Source organism: Rhinoderma darwinii, chromosome 1 (assembly GCF_050947455.1).
Source record: "Rhinoderma darwinii isolate aRhiDar2 chromosome 1, aRhiDar2.hap1, whole genome shotgun sequence".
Lineage (NCBI taxonomy): Eukaryota > Metazoa > Chordata > Amphibia > Anura > Rhinodermatidae > Rhinoderma > Rhinoderma darwinii.
The window spans coordinates 194430213-194447539 of record NC_134687.1 but is presented as its reverse complement, the minus strand read 5'-3'; the positions used below and the strand labels follow the sequence as shown (position 1 = coordinate 194447539).

The 17327-nt window shown below is 39.9% G+C and overlaps 1 protein-coding gene across 6 annotated transcripts in view; it reads right to left on the bottom strand.

The window, feature by feature from the left end:
• The window catches only part of ANKRD17 (ankyrin repeat domain 17), a 110536-nt gene that overhangs the window by 34631 nt on the left and 58578 nt on the right, over positions 1-17327 (bottom strand). For all 6 annotated transcript variants that reach the window (XM_075860681.1, XM_075860682.1, XM_075860683.1 and 3 more), the window contains 11 exons: positions 16726-16873; positions 14733-14880; positions 14403-14636; positions 13072-13166; positions 12326-12563; positions 5018-5209; positions 4541-4650; positions 4368-4455; positions 3334-3461; positions 2126-2269; positions 1896-1998 (listed from right to left, as the gene is read on the bottom strand). In XM_075860681.1, the coding sequence (XP_075716796.1) occupies positions 1896-1998; positions 2126-2269; positions 3334-3461; positions 4368-4455; positions 4541-4650; positions 5018-5209; positions 12326-12563; positions 13072-13166; positions 14403-14636; positions 14733-14880; positions 16726-16873 (1628 nt within the window). The remainder of the gene's footprint in view (positions 1-1895; positions 1999-2125; positions 2270-3333; positions 3462-4367; positions 4456-4540; positions 4651-5017; positions 5210-12325; positions 12564-13071; positions 13167-14402; positions 14637-14732; positions 14881-16725; positions 16874-17327) is intronic.

Sequence of the window (17327 nt, the reverse complement as noted above, 5' to 3'; positions counted from 1 at the left end):
ATGTATCTACTGCTCCGTGCGTTGGTGGATCAGTCTCATCAAATGGGCTTTGTATGGCTCCAAATCACTGTTCACACATACAAGACTAAGCTGAACAACAAACCCTGGTACCAGGGAATACTTAAGCGTTAAGAAGCTGGTATTGTTGTTTAAAAGGGCATTCCCATCTGAAGACATTTATGGCATATCCACAGGATATGCCATAACTTTCTCAGAGGTGCAGATTCCAGAGCAGAGACCAACATTTATCACGAGAACAGGGCTCCCTAAACCCTGCATGGTAAGGTGGCCGCTGGCCTATGCATCCAAACGGAGCCTTAGTGGAGTAGTGGCCGGAAGTACGAAAACAGCCAAGCTTGCTGTGCTACACTTTCTGTAACTCCTAGAAGTGAAAGGAAGTTACAGAAACCACAAAGCACAGAAATCTCCGCTGTTTTCATACTCCCACCAGCTGCTGCACTTAGCGACGATCTTACCAGGCGGGGATGGGTCAGGGGACCCCCATTCGAAATAGGCACAGGTCCCATAGCTGGGACCCGTATCGGTCAGACTTTAATAGCATATTTTATCGATATGCCATGAATGTTGAAGAGGGAACTACCCCTTCAAAGAGAAGCAAGAGGAGACCGAGCAAAAGAAATGAACACAGCAAAATCAAAGAAAAAAGTGGCACACAATTAAACATCGCTACACAAATTTATAATAGTTTTTTCAAATGAATAGTTTGCTACAGCTTACAACATAAAAAGTAGGGGAAAATAAAAAGGATTGCAGCTAACCCAGCATGACTTTGGTGAAACAAAAATCAGAAAGATTAAAAAATGGAAACCATTTCACACATTTACTATGCAGAGAAGCTGCAATTTTTTAAATTTTGAAAATGCAAAAACTTGCCAAAGTACCAAGTTAATAATAGATGAGGACTAATTCCCATATTGCAAAAGGGAGAGAACAAAGTGGGCCTTCAAGCTAGTTCACCAACTAATAGGACTAGAAATCTGTATGAACCCTCTCACAAGAACAAAGGCTCAAGCTACATGCACACTGGCATTCAGGAGATCTGCGCTAATCTTTCAAAAAAAATAAAAAGTCCTAGCTCAAAGGAGAAAAAAAAATAAAATAAAACACTCTTCGGGGATGCTTCCCATTTTGGGATAATGTATCTTATAAACGCCATTGGGCACGCATCCTTACCCGAAAAGTAAAGAAAATCAAGCAGAACTTACCCTGCTGAGCATGTCTGAAATTGTATGGAATAGTTTCTTTTCGGAGTCTAGCTGTGGGTTAACTCTCGACATTCTGGAGGGCAATGTTTCCTCTTTTACTCAATATATGATTCCTATTGACCTAAATATGTACCTTTTAGAAAGTTTATATGCAATGTAGAGGAGCTCGCAGCCGTGGGACGCTTGAGAATTAGATTGTAATCGGGGACAAGGTCATTTAGCGCTCCCAATTATTGCAGACTTACTCAGCACTGTAAATTTTGCATAGGAAATTTCTGACCGGTGAAAACAAGCTACCGCAATTCATTTTTTTTAATTAAAAAGGTCCAATGTCCGAAAAATAATCATTTTCATGTAGTAACAAAAAGGTTTCCAATCAAACCATTTAGATTAGAATAATGGGATGTCAGGCCAATGGCAGCTAAGAAACCAGCGTAAAAGCAGTGTATACTGTATGAGCTCCGCAACATAAATAGGATTTCTAATGGTAAATGAAGATTACTTGTAAAAATTATTCAACCAGATCATCCTCACTCTTTTGCAGTATGCAGCCATGCCTGAGTTCCTCAAGTCTGCTCAAGATATATAAACAGACGCAATAGAGTATATTATTATACAGCTATTTGTTAAATTAGCAGTAGAAAAGAAGCCTGGGGCGACGAAACTGACCTTTATTTCTGACGGGAAGGTTTGTAGCAACATTTGCAGGGGGTTTGTCTGGCTCTTGGGGTGGTACAACCATTGGCAGTGCCTGCATTGGAACACGGGGAGCCTAGAAGATTTGTAATTACGATTTAAAATGGTTATTCCTTGACTGAAGGCTAAAAAACAAAACAAAAACACCACTTTAAAACAACCATATCCACAAAAGAAGGAAAAATTAGAAAACAGTAGGTTACCCGATTCAAGTCATGGGAGGGAGGGGTGAACTGTGTAACGTCAGGTGGGGGAGCAGAGAGAAGGTTATTAGGATAGTCCAATAGGTAGCAAACCACACTGGTGTGACCTCCTTTGGCAGCTTCAATTAGCATTGTGGAACCATCCTAAACAAAGAAGAAACAAGCTTTTAGAATTAGATATATTAAAAGCAAAAGATACTATCATCAGGTTAAAACTAATTTTAAATAAAAAATACAATTCCATGGTTCACACTCCTATACGAGTGGTCCATGAAAGGAAGAGATTTCTTTAAAAAAAAAAAAAAAAAAATAGGATAGCCTTTGCCTTTCCCAAATTTCTTTGAATCTAGACGTGAGGTCATCTTTAGAATGTATTCACCAATGGCAGATTTCTTCCAGAAATTTCTGCGACAAAGTCTGTTCCAACAAACCTGCCACATGTGAACTTACTCTGAACGGACTTGTCCAGGGAGAGCACAATTTATTAGCATTATTATAGATTGTAAACTCACTGGTCATGTCAACTTTTTTTTTTTTAATAAAGATTTACATTTCATTTGAAATTGTTCCTGCTAGCGGTCAGGTTGTGCGATCTCACATTGCCAGCAGCCCCTACTTGGTCAGGGTCTGTACTGGGGAGATGCATAGAATTACTGTCAGCTAGGCCTTTAGGCATGGTTAAGAATTTAAATTATAAGGGGAATACATTTCCTTGTGAATATGATAGAAGTAAAATTATATGCAGAAATTGCTCAACATTATATGTACAGATGAATGGTAAAGCGAACACCCAAGCAGGAGGGTCTTAAGTGGCACTTACCAAAAAGAGCAATGGATCAGTGGCTCCCTGACCACAATATAAGGGCCTGTAAGTGGCATCTTCTTTTATGCTGGAAAAACCCAAGGCAATGGCAGGAAATTTGTTCATGCAATTCCGTTAGGCTTCATGTGCATTATAAAGTATAGGCGCACGGTCCGTAAAATAAAATAGGACGCCATATTTTTTTTGGGCAGGTTTCTACGGCACGGACAAACTCCTGTAGACATACGGGAAGGTGTCCGTCGGCCATAGAAATGAATGGGCCCGTAATTACGGACGATTTTTCTGGTCGTGTGCATGGGGCCTTAATGTGTGTTCACGGAGGCTGTATCTTGGATTTAATAACATTTAAGAACAAGAAACAATTGGTCATTTGAGCCCATTTTACCTTTAATCTGTGCGTTGGATCAGCCCCATGAGCTAAAAGTAACTCAACAACAGCTAGATGTCCTCCAGCACACGCAAGAGACAGGACAGTATGATCATTGTTTAACGTTGTGCGATTCACATTTGCCCCTAAAACAGAAAGAAATAGAATTAAAACTAGTCTACACGCATCCAACTTAGATGGGCAATCTATTTAGCTAGTTTAGGACCCATTTTCCTAAAGCTGCACAGCTGTAACGGTAAGTTCAAATGTAGTATATTTTTGCTGCAAAATTTGCATTGCGAAGAGTGAAATTGGCAGCAGTCCCTGGCAACTATTCAGAATTTGAGGCGAATTCCATGGGAACAAATCCATGCTGTAAAATTACTCCATGTGTGAATCCAACCTAAAAAGGAAGGTATCACAGAAGAGATCATCTTGCCTGCCATTTTTCTTGAATCGTTTAACTTTGGTATACATCTGAACGAATATCTGTGATATTGACACCAATCCTAGGGCTCTGTCCTGGTCTCGGAATATTCCAGCCACAAACCTTTATCACCTATCCATTAGATAGTTGATTAATGTTAATTAGAAGGGGTCCCACCGCTCCCAGGACTGACAGGCAATCTATTAGGACGTGCCTCAGGCATATGCCCAGGGCAGACTTGGGGGCTTTGGTCAGGCCCCCGGCTGCCATGGCACCCCATCAGAGGCCCGCGATTGCATTTGCTGGCCACCGATGGGTGACATAGGTAGCTCCCTACACTGTAAAGTTTAATGCCGTGGTCGCTATTGCCCGCAGCATTTAACGGGTTAAATGGCCGCGATCGAATAAACTTTGATCGCGGCCGTTGGACCAGGAGCCCGGCTGTCAGACAGCCGAGCCCCAGCTCCAGCCTGCACAGGACACCTGTGCAGGACTTAGACTGGGCCACTGTGAAAAGGCGTCGGCCTAGCCTAAGGCCCCTTGGTGACCGCCATGAAAAGGCGTATTGGTGGTCACTAAGGGGTTAAAGGAATAAAATGGTGACTGGTTAGCAATGCAAACTTACCTTTGCTAATGAGAAACTGAACAGTACAGACATGACCAGCTCTTGCGGCCTTCATCAGCGGGGTCCGACCTCCCTCTGATTCATGCTCCTGAAACCAAAAAACACAAATATTTACTGCATCACTTAGAGCAGTTCTTATTGAATACAGAGCAGGTATAAATAGTGATACTTACCAAATCTGCACCAGCCTGAAGCAGTACATCTGCCACATCAGTATGCCCATTTTCACAAGCATACGTTAGAGCTGTATCCCCTGTTGCAGTTGTTGCGTGGACATTCGCTCCTATAGAAGCGGATGAGACAATTTTGTAATTGCAGGATGTTAGAAATGCAGACTACCTTAAAATGGCAACACACTCTGGCCTCATTCACACTCGCGGATTTTGCATTAAATAAGTCAGGTTAAAGTTCCCTGACATATCCTGCATTTAACGGGTCACGTTAGAGATGGCTACATCTGTATTTGTAATCCATAACCACAGGTGGGCCCAAAACACATAAGAGGTGCAAATCTTTCATTATAAATTTTTCTCCAGCTATGTTCCACTCTGGAGTTTTAGCTTTAAAAAATTGATGTCAAACACTGACCAAAATCCGCAAGTATAAACGAGGCCTAGTCTTTTATATGCAATGTAAAAACGTAGCCATACCAGCTGCAAGCAGGTATTTGACCAGCTCTAAGTGACCTTCTTGTGCAGCTTCCATCAAAGGCGTGGAACACCCTAGCTCTATATCTGCTCCAGCTTTAATGAGGAAGTCCGCCACTTCTAGAAAACCTCCACAGCAGGCCAGAGTCAGGGCAGTTTCTTGAGTCTCTTCAGTCTGAGCATTGATGTTTGCTCCTATACAACAAAAAAGGGATGAAACAAAAGGCAAATTATATTGGAAAAGCAGATCTGTGTTTAATATTTTTTTTTTCCAAGGCCAAGTTCACACCTGACAAAATTTACTACACCATTTTTCTGCAGTGTAAAAAACACAATGGGGTAAATCTAAGCAAAATGCACGAGAAGTCTGCCACAAATTGCAGGCAAAAACTGGCATACATGCCGTGCGCAAAATGTAATATGTTTTTCTGCCACTTTTGCAACCTGAACAGGATCGACCGTTTTGAAGGGACTAGAAAAAGGGACGTAGCGAAGGAGTCTTAAAACGTGCCAGATCGGTTAACAGCGTGCACCATTTTTTTGGCTGCAAAATATTGGTGGAAAACTATGCAAGCCAAGAGTGGTAGGTCTAGTACCATGTGCCAAATCGATCATACAGCGTGTACCAATGTGATCCATTTGGTGCAGTCTGTCAGTCTGGTCTATCTTTAACCCCATAATGCCTACAAGAAGTTCAATTAACACACGAATGTCATGAAAGTGTAGAGAAAATTTTTAAATATAAACTTGATTAAACAATGCATACAAAAGATTACAAAAATACAATGCAAAAGTGGCGTCAGCCTGTGCAAGGAGCATATACAAACATCAGTATATGGGAAGTGAAGAAAGAAGTGTAGCAATATAAAATGGGGGTATAATCTAGGCAAGGGCAAAATAATGTGCTAAGTAAAGCCAGGGGATAAATATACACAAAGTGGTGCAAATAGCGCCTCAAGTAAACCCCTGCCTAATATGAACACCACGTTATGTGGAAGTCATGCAGCTATAGTATAATTCCCGTGAGCCCGCTGCATACTTGTCATAACAGACTTTGGCGTATGGATACGTCAAATGTCGGGAAGGGGTTAATAGTGTGATATTTTCTATTTTTCTCTGCCCTTTCATGACATTCATGTGTTAATTGACCTCTTTTTCTAGGCATTATTCAATTTCATTTGGTCAATGCACCAAGTAATACTTGGTTACTCTCTGATGCCTAAAGTCCTATTTTCAGGACAATGATCTTTTGTTCCGTTTTCCATTGTTTCGTGACTTGTTTGAGGCATCTTCCTGTGTGTACAAGTAGGCCCTTTTATCTTTAACCTCAGAAGAACAGGACATTTTTTTTTTCTTCCTCCACACCCTTTAAAGACAGAACTTTTTTTATTTTCCTGTCGACTGTCGTTTGGGGGCTTGTTTATGCAGGACAAATTGTACTTTTTTTTTTTTTGTATCATTTAATGTAGCATAAAACTTACTTTAACCTGTAATGCATTATCACGTAACTGTACGTGATAAGCGTTAAAGGGAAGTATGGAGCAGGCTCACAGGCGGAGTTCGCTCCATACTTAGCGGGTGACAGCTGTGTAATACAGCGGTCAACCTCACTGCAATGGGCAGAATCAAAGATCACTTTGATCCCGTCCGTTTAACCCTTTAAATGGCGGTCAATCACGATATCTAAGGAGTTAGAAAGTGGGGCGTCCCCCTCAGACGTCTCATCGCCCGCCCCCTCCCCCGTGACACGATCACAGGGTGCCGATGGTCCTCATGGCAGCCTAGGGGCCTAACTAATGAAGGCCCCCAGGTCTGCCATCTTTGTACTCCTATTAAGCTCTGCCTCCGGCAGGGCTCGAAAGGAGCCTGTCAAAATAATGATATACTGCAACACATTGCAGCAAAAAGGGCCAGCGATCCGATGATCACTGGTTCAAGTCCGCTAGGGGTAGTAAAAAAAACACACGTTTTTTTAATATACAAAACAATAACATATCTGGTATCATCACGTCTTTAAAAGTCCAAAACTATTACAACACAACATTTAACCGGCACGGTGAACACCATACCAAAAAATACAAAGTTAAAAACGCCACAAATCGCTGTTTTTTCGGTCACCTCATCTCCCGCTAAAATGGATATAAAAAAGTGATCAATTAGTCTCATGTACCCCAGAATGGTACCAGTAAAAACTACAGCTCATCACACAAAAAAAAAAAAATAACCTGCAAAAAATAAGCCCTCACACCGCTCAAAGCGACAGAAAAAGAAAAAAAAAAAAAAGAGAAAAAAAAAGTTCTGCCTCTCAGAACATGGCGACAAAACAAACTTTATAACAATCAGTTTTTTCCTTGTAGAACTAGTAAAACCTGGGAAGAAAAAAAGTATTTATATCTATCTATCTATCACTACATCATTTTATTTCTTTTTTTTTTTTTAAATCGCTGTAATCTTATTGACCCGCAAAATAAAGTTATCGCTGTTGTTTTTAGCACATGGTAAATACCGTAAAAACAAAAACCCTCAAAAATGTGAGTATTTTTTTTTCTACATTATTCCACCCCACAAAGAATTTTTTCAGTTTCCCAGTCCATTATATGGTACAATAAATGGTGTCATGAAAATCTACAACTCGTCTCGCAAAAAACAAGCCCTCATATGCGCTTCTCAACAAAAAAAACAAAAGTGAAAATCAGAAAAATGGCTGTGGAGTGAAGGGGTTAAAAATAATGGTGGGGTGGAATGAGGAAAAAAAGAAAAACTTCCAACGTTCTTTGGGTTGTGACTTTACGGCCTTTACCTGCCGTAAATGAGCTCTGTTATGCAGGTCAGTAAGATTATGGCGATCCCAAAATTTATATATCGTTTTTTTTGTTTTTTTTTTAAGGTTTTACTACTTTTTCAAAATGTTAACTTTTGTTTAAAAATAAAATGGTTTCGTGTCACCACATCCTGTAGTACATATGACTTTTTAACCCCTTCAGGACTGAGCCTGTTTTGGCCTTGTGGACGCAGGCGATTTTTTCAAATCTGACATGTGTCACTTTATGTGGTAATAACTCGGGAATGCTTTTACCTATCCAAGCGATTCTGAGATTGTTTTCTCGTGACATAGTGTACTTTAAGTCTGTGAAAAAATTTGGTCGATAATTTCAATAATTTATTTGTGAAAAACCCCAAAATGTATAGAAAATGTGCAAAAAATTGCATTTTTCTAAATTTGAATGTATCTGCTTGCAAAACAGATAGTAATACCACACAAAATAGTTACTAGTTAACATCCCCCATATGTCTACTTAATATTTGCATAGTTTTTTGAACATCCTTTTATTTTTCTAGGACGTTACAAGACTTAGAACTTTAGCAGCAATTTCTCATATTTTCAAGAAATTTCAAGGGACCAGTTCAGTTGTGAAGTGGCTTTGAGGGCCTTATATATTAGAAAGTCCCCATAATTCACCCATTTTAAAAACTTCACCCCTCAAAGTATTCAAAACAGCATTCAGGAAGTTTCTTAACCCTTTAGGCATTTCACAGGAATTAAAGCAAAGTAGAGGTGAAATTTACAAATGTAATTTTTTTTGCAGAAATTCATTTGTAATAGAAAAATCTCTGTAACACAGAAGGTTTTACCAGAGAAACGTAACTCAATATTTATTGCCCAGGTTCTGCAGTTTTTAGAAATATCCCACATGTGGCCCTAGTGCGATAATAGACTGAAACACAGGCCTCACAAGCAAAGGAGCACCTAGTGGATTTTGGGGCCTCCTTTTTATTACAATATATTTTAGGCACCATGTCAGGTTTGAAGAGGTCTTGTGGTGCCTAAACAGTGGAAACCCCCAAAAAGTGACCCCATTTTGGAAACTACACCCCTCAAGGAATTTATCTAGTTGTATAGTGAGCATTTTAACCGCACAGGTTTTTTGCTGAATTGATTGGCGTTAGTCTGTGAAAATGAAAATCTACATTTCTTCTGAAGAAACATAGACATTTTTTAATTTTTGCAAGGAATAAAGGAGAAAAAGCACCCCAACATTTGTAAAGAAATTTATCCTGATTACGGCAATACCCCATATGTGGTCATAAACTTATATTTGAACACATTACAGCCCTAAAAAGGGAAGGAGCGCCATTTGGGTTTTGGAGCTCAAATTTTGCTATAATGGTTTTCGGTGGCATGTCCCATTTGCAACGCCCTGGAGGGACCAAAACAGCAGAAACCCCCCAAAAGTGACCCCATTCACTATCAGAATCCAAGAGAGCAAATGCCTCTTCAGTGGTATATAGCTTGCGCGCCATTTTTTACGTATTTTTCTTTTTACTTATTTTTTGTAACAGTTTTCATAAAAGTAACAAAGAAAAAGTCCACTAATCCATTGACCAATAAATTTATGAACAACCCTAAGGCCCTGTTCACACTGAGTTTTTTTTACGAGTTTTTCGGCGCGGAAACCACTCCGCAAAACTCGTCAAAAACCGCCCGAAAATGTCTCCCATTGATTTAAATGGGAGTTGGACGAGCTTTTTTACCGTGAGCAAAAAAACCGCATCGCGGTAAAAAGAAGCGACATGACCCATCTTGAGGCGGTTTCCGCCTCCAAAACCCCATTTCAATCAGTCAGAAGGGTAAAAAATACACCTCGACGAGTGTTTTGACGAGTTTTTGGCAAACCACTGTGCAAAAAACGTCCGGAGCAGTTTTTGCAGGAGGAATTTTCCTCCTGCAAAAAACTCACTGTGAACACAGCCTAACAATGAATCAATGTATTTAGAATTTACAGGCGTGTAAAATATATGAAGAGATTTATATAAGTATATGTGTGTATACGTATATATTACATGTATGTATATATCTATATGATGTTCTAGATATATAACATCCCTAATTATTAATTTTTAGTATTAACAAATTTCAAATATGTCTATATATAATATATATTACGTGTGTCTGTGTGTGTGTGTGTATATATATATATATATATATAATATAGACGTGTATGTATATATATATATATACATATATACACACACACACACAGTATATAAATATATACACATATACATAGAGATATATATATATATATATATAAATAAAATCATATAGATATATATATATATATATATATATATATACACACACACACACACACACACACACACACACACACATTATAAGCCCTAATTGATTATTAATTAACTAATTAATTGTCCTAGTCTGAGTACTATCTACCTAAACTATAGCTAGCTGCCTACACTAAACTATCTATGTGGGGGTGTTTTTTGTGTGTTTTTCACATACATTGTGTCTTTATATGAGACACACAGCAGCTGCTCGGCACAGCTTCTTCTCCCCCACTGTCTCAGAACGATCTGACAGGGAGGGAGGAGAAACCTTGTAACAAACAGCAGGAAAGTTTGTTGCTGCAACAAACTTTGCTGTGATCATCATGATAGCTTTATCATGGTGATCACGTCATCAGGACCGACACCAATCCGGTCCTGATGTCTTCTCTCAGCACTTAGGCTGCTAGTAGCAGCGTGTGCTGAGAGATTCAGAGAACAGGGAGAGCGCTGTGCACTCTGTTCTGGCACCACGTGAATTAACGGGCTGCAGGAGAAAAGCCCAGCACGGCAGCCCGTTAATCTACGTGGGCTGGTCGTGAAGGGGTTAAGGGAGGTTAGGTGACCAAAAAACAGCAATTCTGGATTTTTTTTTTCTTTACTTTGTTCACGAAGTAACATTTCAATGGTTCAGATCATTACGAACTTGTTGATACCAATTAGGTTTATATTGTATACATTTTATTTAACCCTGTAGCAACCACCCTTTTTTCGGCCTTAATAACAAAGCTATTTTTTTTCCTTTTATTCAAAAGGCATACCTTCATTGTTCCCTAGACCGTGATGTCAGGGAAAACGTATACGCAGCTTAAATTTATAATCTTTACCGTGTGGTATAAATGAAATCACTTTATTCTGTGGGTCAGCACTATTACAGCAAAACCAAATGTATATACTTTGTTTGTTTTACTACTTTTGCACAATAAAATCTTTATTTTTTTTCTTTTTTAAAAGTATGTGTTTTTGTGTCGCCATATCCTAAGGCCTCATGCACACATCTGTCGGCCGTTGAACGGCCGCTAATGACAGTTCCGTGAAACACGGACCGCACACTGATGGCTTCCGTGTGCAGTCCATTGTTTCACGGACCAAATCAATGAAAAGGCCGAGACTGTTCCGTCAAAAACGGACAGGAGTAGGACCTGCCCTATTTTTCACGGAACGGCTGCAAAGTTCCGTTAAAACAACGGCAGTGTGCATGGCCCCACTGAAATGAATGTGTCAGGGCGCTATCTGTTAAAAAAAATGGATAGCACCCCGAAGGAAAAAAAACTGAAGTGGGCATGAGGCCTAAGCGTCATAACTTTTTTAGATTTCTGCCAATGTAGATGTATGAGGGTTTTAATTTTTGTTCGGGACGACTTGTAGTTTTCATTGGACCATTTTGGGGAACATAAAATTGTTGAATCGTCTTTAATTGCATTTTTTGGAAAGCAGGATGAACAGAAAACCGCATTACTAGCATTGTTTTTTCCTTATTTTTTTTATGGCATTCACCGTGCAAGTTAAATAACGTAATCGTTTTAAAGTTTGTGTCACTACAGACATGGCTAAACCAATTATGTGTTGCTTCCTTTTTCTCATTTTTTCTCTTATTAACTTCATAAAAAATATTTTTTTTTTATAGTCCTACTATGGGACTTCACAGGGGGGGGGGGGGGATGACAGCGAGAGTCCTATCCAGTGGCTTGAATGTTGCAGTCGCTATTGAAAGCAGAATCTGTGATTGAACGTCCCAGATCGGAGTTGTCCACAAGATGACCCGTTGTCATTTTGACCGTATTCTCGATTCTCGTGTTTTAAAGCCACACTTTCTCGGTTTTCACGCACACTTTTTAACTACACCACAACGCTACTGTTGAATGTATTTCAGACCATTTTCACACAGCCACTTTAAACCTACACGAAGACAAGCTACTCTGGTCAACAAAGCCCTAAAAAAGATGCCAGAGAGTGTAGCACTAAGCTATTGCTCTTAATAGGATAGAACAATAAATTAAAGATCAAGGAAAAGATTACCTATTTAACCCAATGCAAGAGAAAGAAAAAAACAAAAAAACAAAATAAAAACAAAAAAACACTGCCATGGCAGTTTGAATATTCCTGGTCATTTTGGATCGTCAAATTTAAAAATACAACCATCCGATTCAGAAACAAGTAAACACAGGCGTATATAACATTGCTTACCCTGCCCAAGTAATAACGCAACCATTTCTTCATGTCCTTCCCGTGCAGCTTCCATGAGAGGTGTATAGCCTTCATCATTTACCTCCTCAAGATTGGCACCTCGCTCTATGAGTAAAGCTGCCAGCTCTACATGGCCACCACAAGCCGCAAGAGTCAGTGGAGACTCAAACGAATCAGCTGGCATATTTACCTGGGCGCCACTATCTAGCAGCAGTCGAGCAACCTCTACATGGCCATCCTATATAGGACATAAAAAGATTATTAATGCATGCAGAATAAAACATCAAAAATGGTATGTATGGCTAAGCTGCAGAACTTGAGTTCAGATCACAAGAATTGCACCCTTTCAGAAAATATTTGACCTTTCAGCTAGCCAAAACATGGACAGTTAAGATGAAGTACACAGGTCAAGTGCCATTTTTAGCTAAAAACGTAGAATTTGTTCCTAATTCAGACCGCTGAATGTAATTTACTGGGAAGATACGGTCTCCTGTTACTTCTGCTAATAAGTAATTATATAGAACATTAGGTAAAATAATGATTGCTCTATTGGTGTTCGGCGTCATGATCTGGAGATCGCCATTTGTACGGAATATACTAAACTGTACATAAATGAAAGGTGAAAACTGTGCAAACAAAAGTAATGGGGCCGGAGCTACTGAAGGCAGACTTAAAGCATGCGATTTGGAATGTTCTGAAATACTATTGCATAGATTGAAGTATTCATTTAGAAAAGGTTTGCTTACCATGCAAGCTTCCATTAAGGCAGTGTGCATTTCATCTGTTTTATGTTCTTGGTCAGCCCCGGCTTCCAACAAAAACCTCACCATTTCTAAATGTCCTACAAGAAAGATACAAAATACATGGGCATAAGACACATGCATTATGTATATGACAGACGGATACACTTCCAAAAAACCACGTAGACTGTAAACCCTCGCAGGCAGGTCGCTCTCCTTCTGTACCAGTCTGTCAGTCATTCATTCATTAAGTGCATCTTTAGGGTCAGATCACATGTTGCGTAAATACTGAAAATTTTCCACGACTGAATATGTTGCGGAAAATCTGCAGCATAATACAGTAGCCGCAAAGTGGATGAGATAGAACAAATCCCATCCACGCGCTGCGTAAAAACGGAGCGGGAAAAAATGCTCCGAAATGGACATGCGGTGCGGAATTTCATTCCACAGCATGTCAATTGTATTTGCATAAACGCTGCTTATTTGTTGCAGGCTCTCTCCATTGAATTCAACGTGGAGGTAAAAACCTGAAACAAATTGCAGATGTTGAGTTTCTTTGCGTCTGAATCACAACCATTCCGCCACAAAAAAAAAAAAAAAAAAAAAAAAAAGAATAATTTTCCCATAAATATGTTTCTTCCTCCAGGCTGGCCTCCTGGGTTTCATCCCCTGTGACCGCCGCTGCAGTGGTCTCCTGGGATGAAACGTCATCCCAGGAGGCTGACCTGCTAAATGCCGCAGTTATCCGCAGCAGACATTTCGGGAGTTTCCTCTGGCGCACAGATCAGATACGCTGCGTGCTTTTACACAGCGTATCCTCCATGTGCGAGCCTTATTATGCTCTTTGTTTTGTGTCGCATGTTACGTACTTTAACCCGTTTTTCATATGTATAGCATCCTGGAATTAGCAGTGTTTTATAATAAACAATCCGTCCGTAACGCAAACTACAATAAAATGTGGATGGCAGATTTGACAGTTGTGCGTTAACTATACCTGGGTTTCTTAACCATTATTTTTTTTAAATTGTCCCATACTAGGACTAAAACCTCCATAAGAGTAATTCAGAAAAACTTCACAAGATATTTCAGCACATTTTCAGATACCACTGCTCGGTCATTGAGGATGTAAACACCTAGTACCTTTTGAAAGCTCAAGAAATGAAACTAGCCAATATAGATAGCAGACCGTACAGGAGGGAATCTACGGCAAACAATCTGAAGGAGCGAATTCAATAAACATTTAAATTGACAATCTTCGCCTCTGGTCTTCCTTGCATAAAATAACAGGCAGATTTAGGAGAAATTCTATAGTTACGGATTTCTTTAATAATATTTACCTTTATAGCAAGCTAAAGTAAGTGCACTCTCTTTGAATTCATTGGAATGAGTATTAATTCCAGCTCCATTCTCCAAAAGGACTCTGGCCACTTCCACATGCCCAGCACTCCCTGCCTCCATAAGAGGAGTGTGCCCATTCTCATTGTGGTCCTCAATGCTAGCACCCGATTCCAGAAGCACCTTTACAACATCTACATAGCCGCCAGCACACGCATAGGTAAGTGCTGTGTTCCCTGGGTAAGAAAAAACAAAAAAAAGATTCCAGCATTGCAAAAAAAAATAAAAAAAATTTACATACATGTATAGATAAAATAGAAAAGATAGTAAACCTGTGGATGACTGGGAGTTCACATCAGCATCATGAGCTAGGAGCAGCTTCACAATCTCAACATGTCCCCCATTAGCAGCAGCCATTAAAGGCGTAATATCTCCTTTTATACCTCGATCTTCCACATTTGCATGCATAGCCAAAAGAACCTTTATAAGAAGGAGAAACACATTAGGAGGTTTTCATTTGAGGCATTTTTGCAAATAAGGTGAAGAAAGGACAAGACAAAGTGCAGACAGTTGCTTCTTATTAATTACAGCTTTGCAAACTAGTCTTCATCCCCCTTACTTCATTTAGACCCTGAATAAAAAGTGGACATAAAATAAAAAAATAACTGAAAAATTTAATTTTTTTGTTTTTTACAATGATCAGAAAATAAACTAAATGTCAAGTATAGAAACTATTGAAGAAAAAAATAAACGTATAGTTATTCACCATCTTCAAGTCTGACCTTTTGCGGCTATTAAAGCCTTGATTCTGTGTGTATAGGTCTCTTGTTAGGGAGCAACTAGTAATGGTTTGTGTCTGCCCATGAGAGTTAGTGTGTGGATCTTTATATTTGCTGGCAACAAGCTATCCCATTTCTACACACAAATTAAATAAATAAATTTCTGGCTCTAAGGGCCCCTTTACACTGGCCGATTATCAGGCACACGAGCGTTCACAGAACTCTGTAAACAGGGCAGCGATCATCAGATGAACGAGCAAACGCTCGTTCCTCTTCTGATCGTATCGTTTTGAATGTGTCAAATATTATTGTTGTCGGCAGCACATCTCCCTGTGGAAACAGGAAGACGTGCTGCCGACATGATAGAAATGTGTGGGGAGGAGCGATCAGAGTAACGAGCGCTCAAACCTATACTAGCGCCTTGTGAAAGGAGCAAACTAGCGCCGATCAACGAGCTGTCTCGTTAATTGGCGCTCGTTGCACAGGCCAAACTTGGCTGGTGTAAAAATACCTTAAGGCTCTACGATTCCAGCAAGGAGCCATTATACGGCCGTAACCTCTGAGCCTTACATAGCATTAACATAAAACATGCTCTTACCTTGCTGCAATACTCAACACTGAAGGACCTTGATTTATGCCTCATGCACACGATCTGTGTGCGCCGGCCGAGTCCCGTCAGTGATCCAAGGAAAGGTAGAACATGCTCTATCTTTCCTCAGATCAGAGACTCGGATAATTTGTCACGGACCAGATTCACTCGCTAAAGCGAATGGGTCCGTGAAAACCATCGGGTGCCACTCGGATGCCGTCAAAAACATCCCTTAAACACCAGATCCTTTATGACATGCTTAAGGCTCTGTTCTCATCTGCGTCACAGCTTCCATTTACATGGGATGCCACGATGCAGTGCCGAATCCATCTCACAATCACAGCGCGCTCAGCCGACCCAAATTACGTACAATAAGGTCCGTCAGGTTCCGCCAAGGTGTCTGTTGTTTTAATGGGAAAAATAGTGCTGCATGCAGCGCCGTTTTCATGTTAAATTTGACGGCATCTGTGACGGTGCCTTATAAGAGAAGCCATAATGTCAGTGAAATGCTTACAAATCCCGTAAATATTTTCAGTATAGAGATGCCAAATAAAAGTGACATTTCCAATACCAAAAACAGAAGACGGATATAGCCCAGCAATTAAAAGTTATTTCATTTAAAAAAATTATAGAAACCCTTTACATTTGTGCCGTTCAAACCCTCAATATCTTCTTAGAACGGTTGAACAATCCGGAACATCCGGTACAATTGACAACCAGGTTATAGTTAAAGTTATTAAGAGACATGTATAACCGATCAAAGCATTCCTTTGTGGAATAGGTGTACAAAAGCATAAGTGTACACACAGGACCGGTAACAACGTGAGAAATAATGCGGTTTATTTTGCACAAATATGTTGAAATTATTAAGACTCAAATTGACAAAACCTACGTAATGACCATTTTCAGTCTGGTAGACCATAGAGAAAAAATAAATAAATAAGGATATATCCTAACCTGTGCAAGTTCATAATATCCAGCAGAACAGGCAAGGCAAAGGAGGGATTCCCCTTCCTCCGTGTGCTCATTAACACTGCGGCCTTCTATTAGCAGCTTCCTCACAGCATTTACATCTCCTTCAGAGCAAGCTTCTGCTAAACTGCGGCTGGAAAAGCAACATTATTATTACAGGTCCACATAAGCATAGAAAATAGACATCTGCAAACACCAGAAAGACGATTTGTTTAGATATTTCTATTATTCATAATTTGAAAATGGAAAAAAAATCTACGCGCTCACAAATCGGACATTTGATTGTAGGACTCGGCTAAGCGTGTTAATTCAATAGGGGAGGTAGCTGAGCTGTTGCCTGACATCTGTTGAAGCTTATATCCGGGGAAACAAAGGACCTAACCGGCTAAAACCCAACCCTTCTTTCACACAATGGATATGGGTGTATTCACATGTTGCGGTCAGATTGTGGTTTTGCCAGAATTACGGCAACGTTTTTTTAATTTGACAGACCCGTGTGAATACACTCCAAGTCCAGAACAGTAAAGCTGTGCCGACAAAATGCGATTAGCAGGAGATCCCATCAAAATCAGCAGGATCATCTGGCA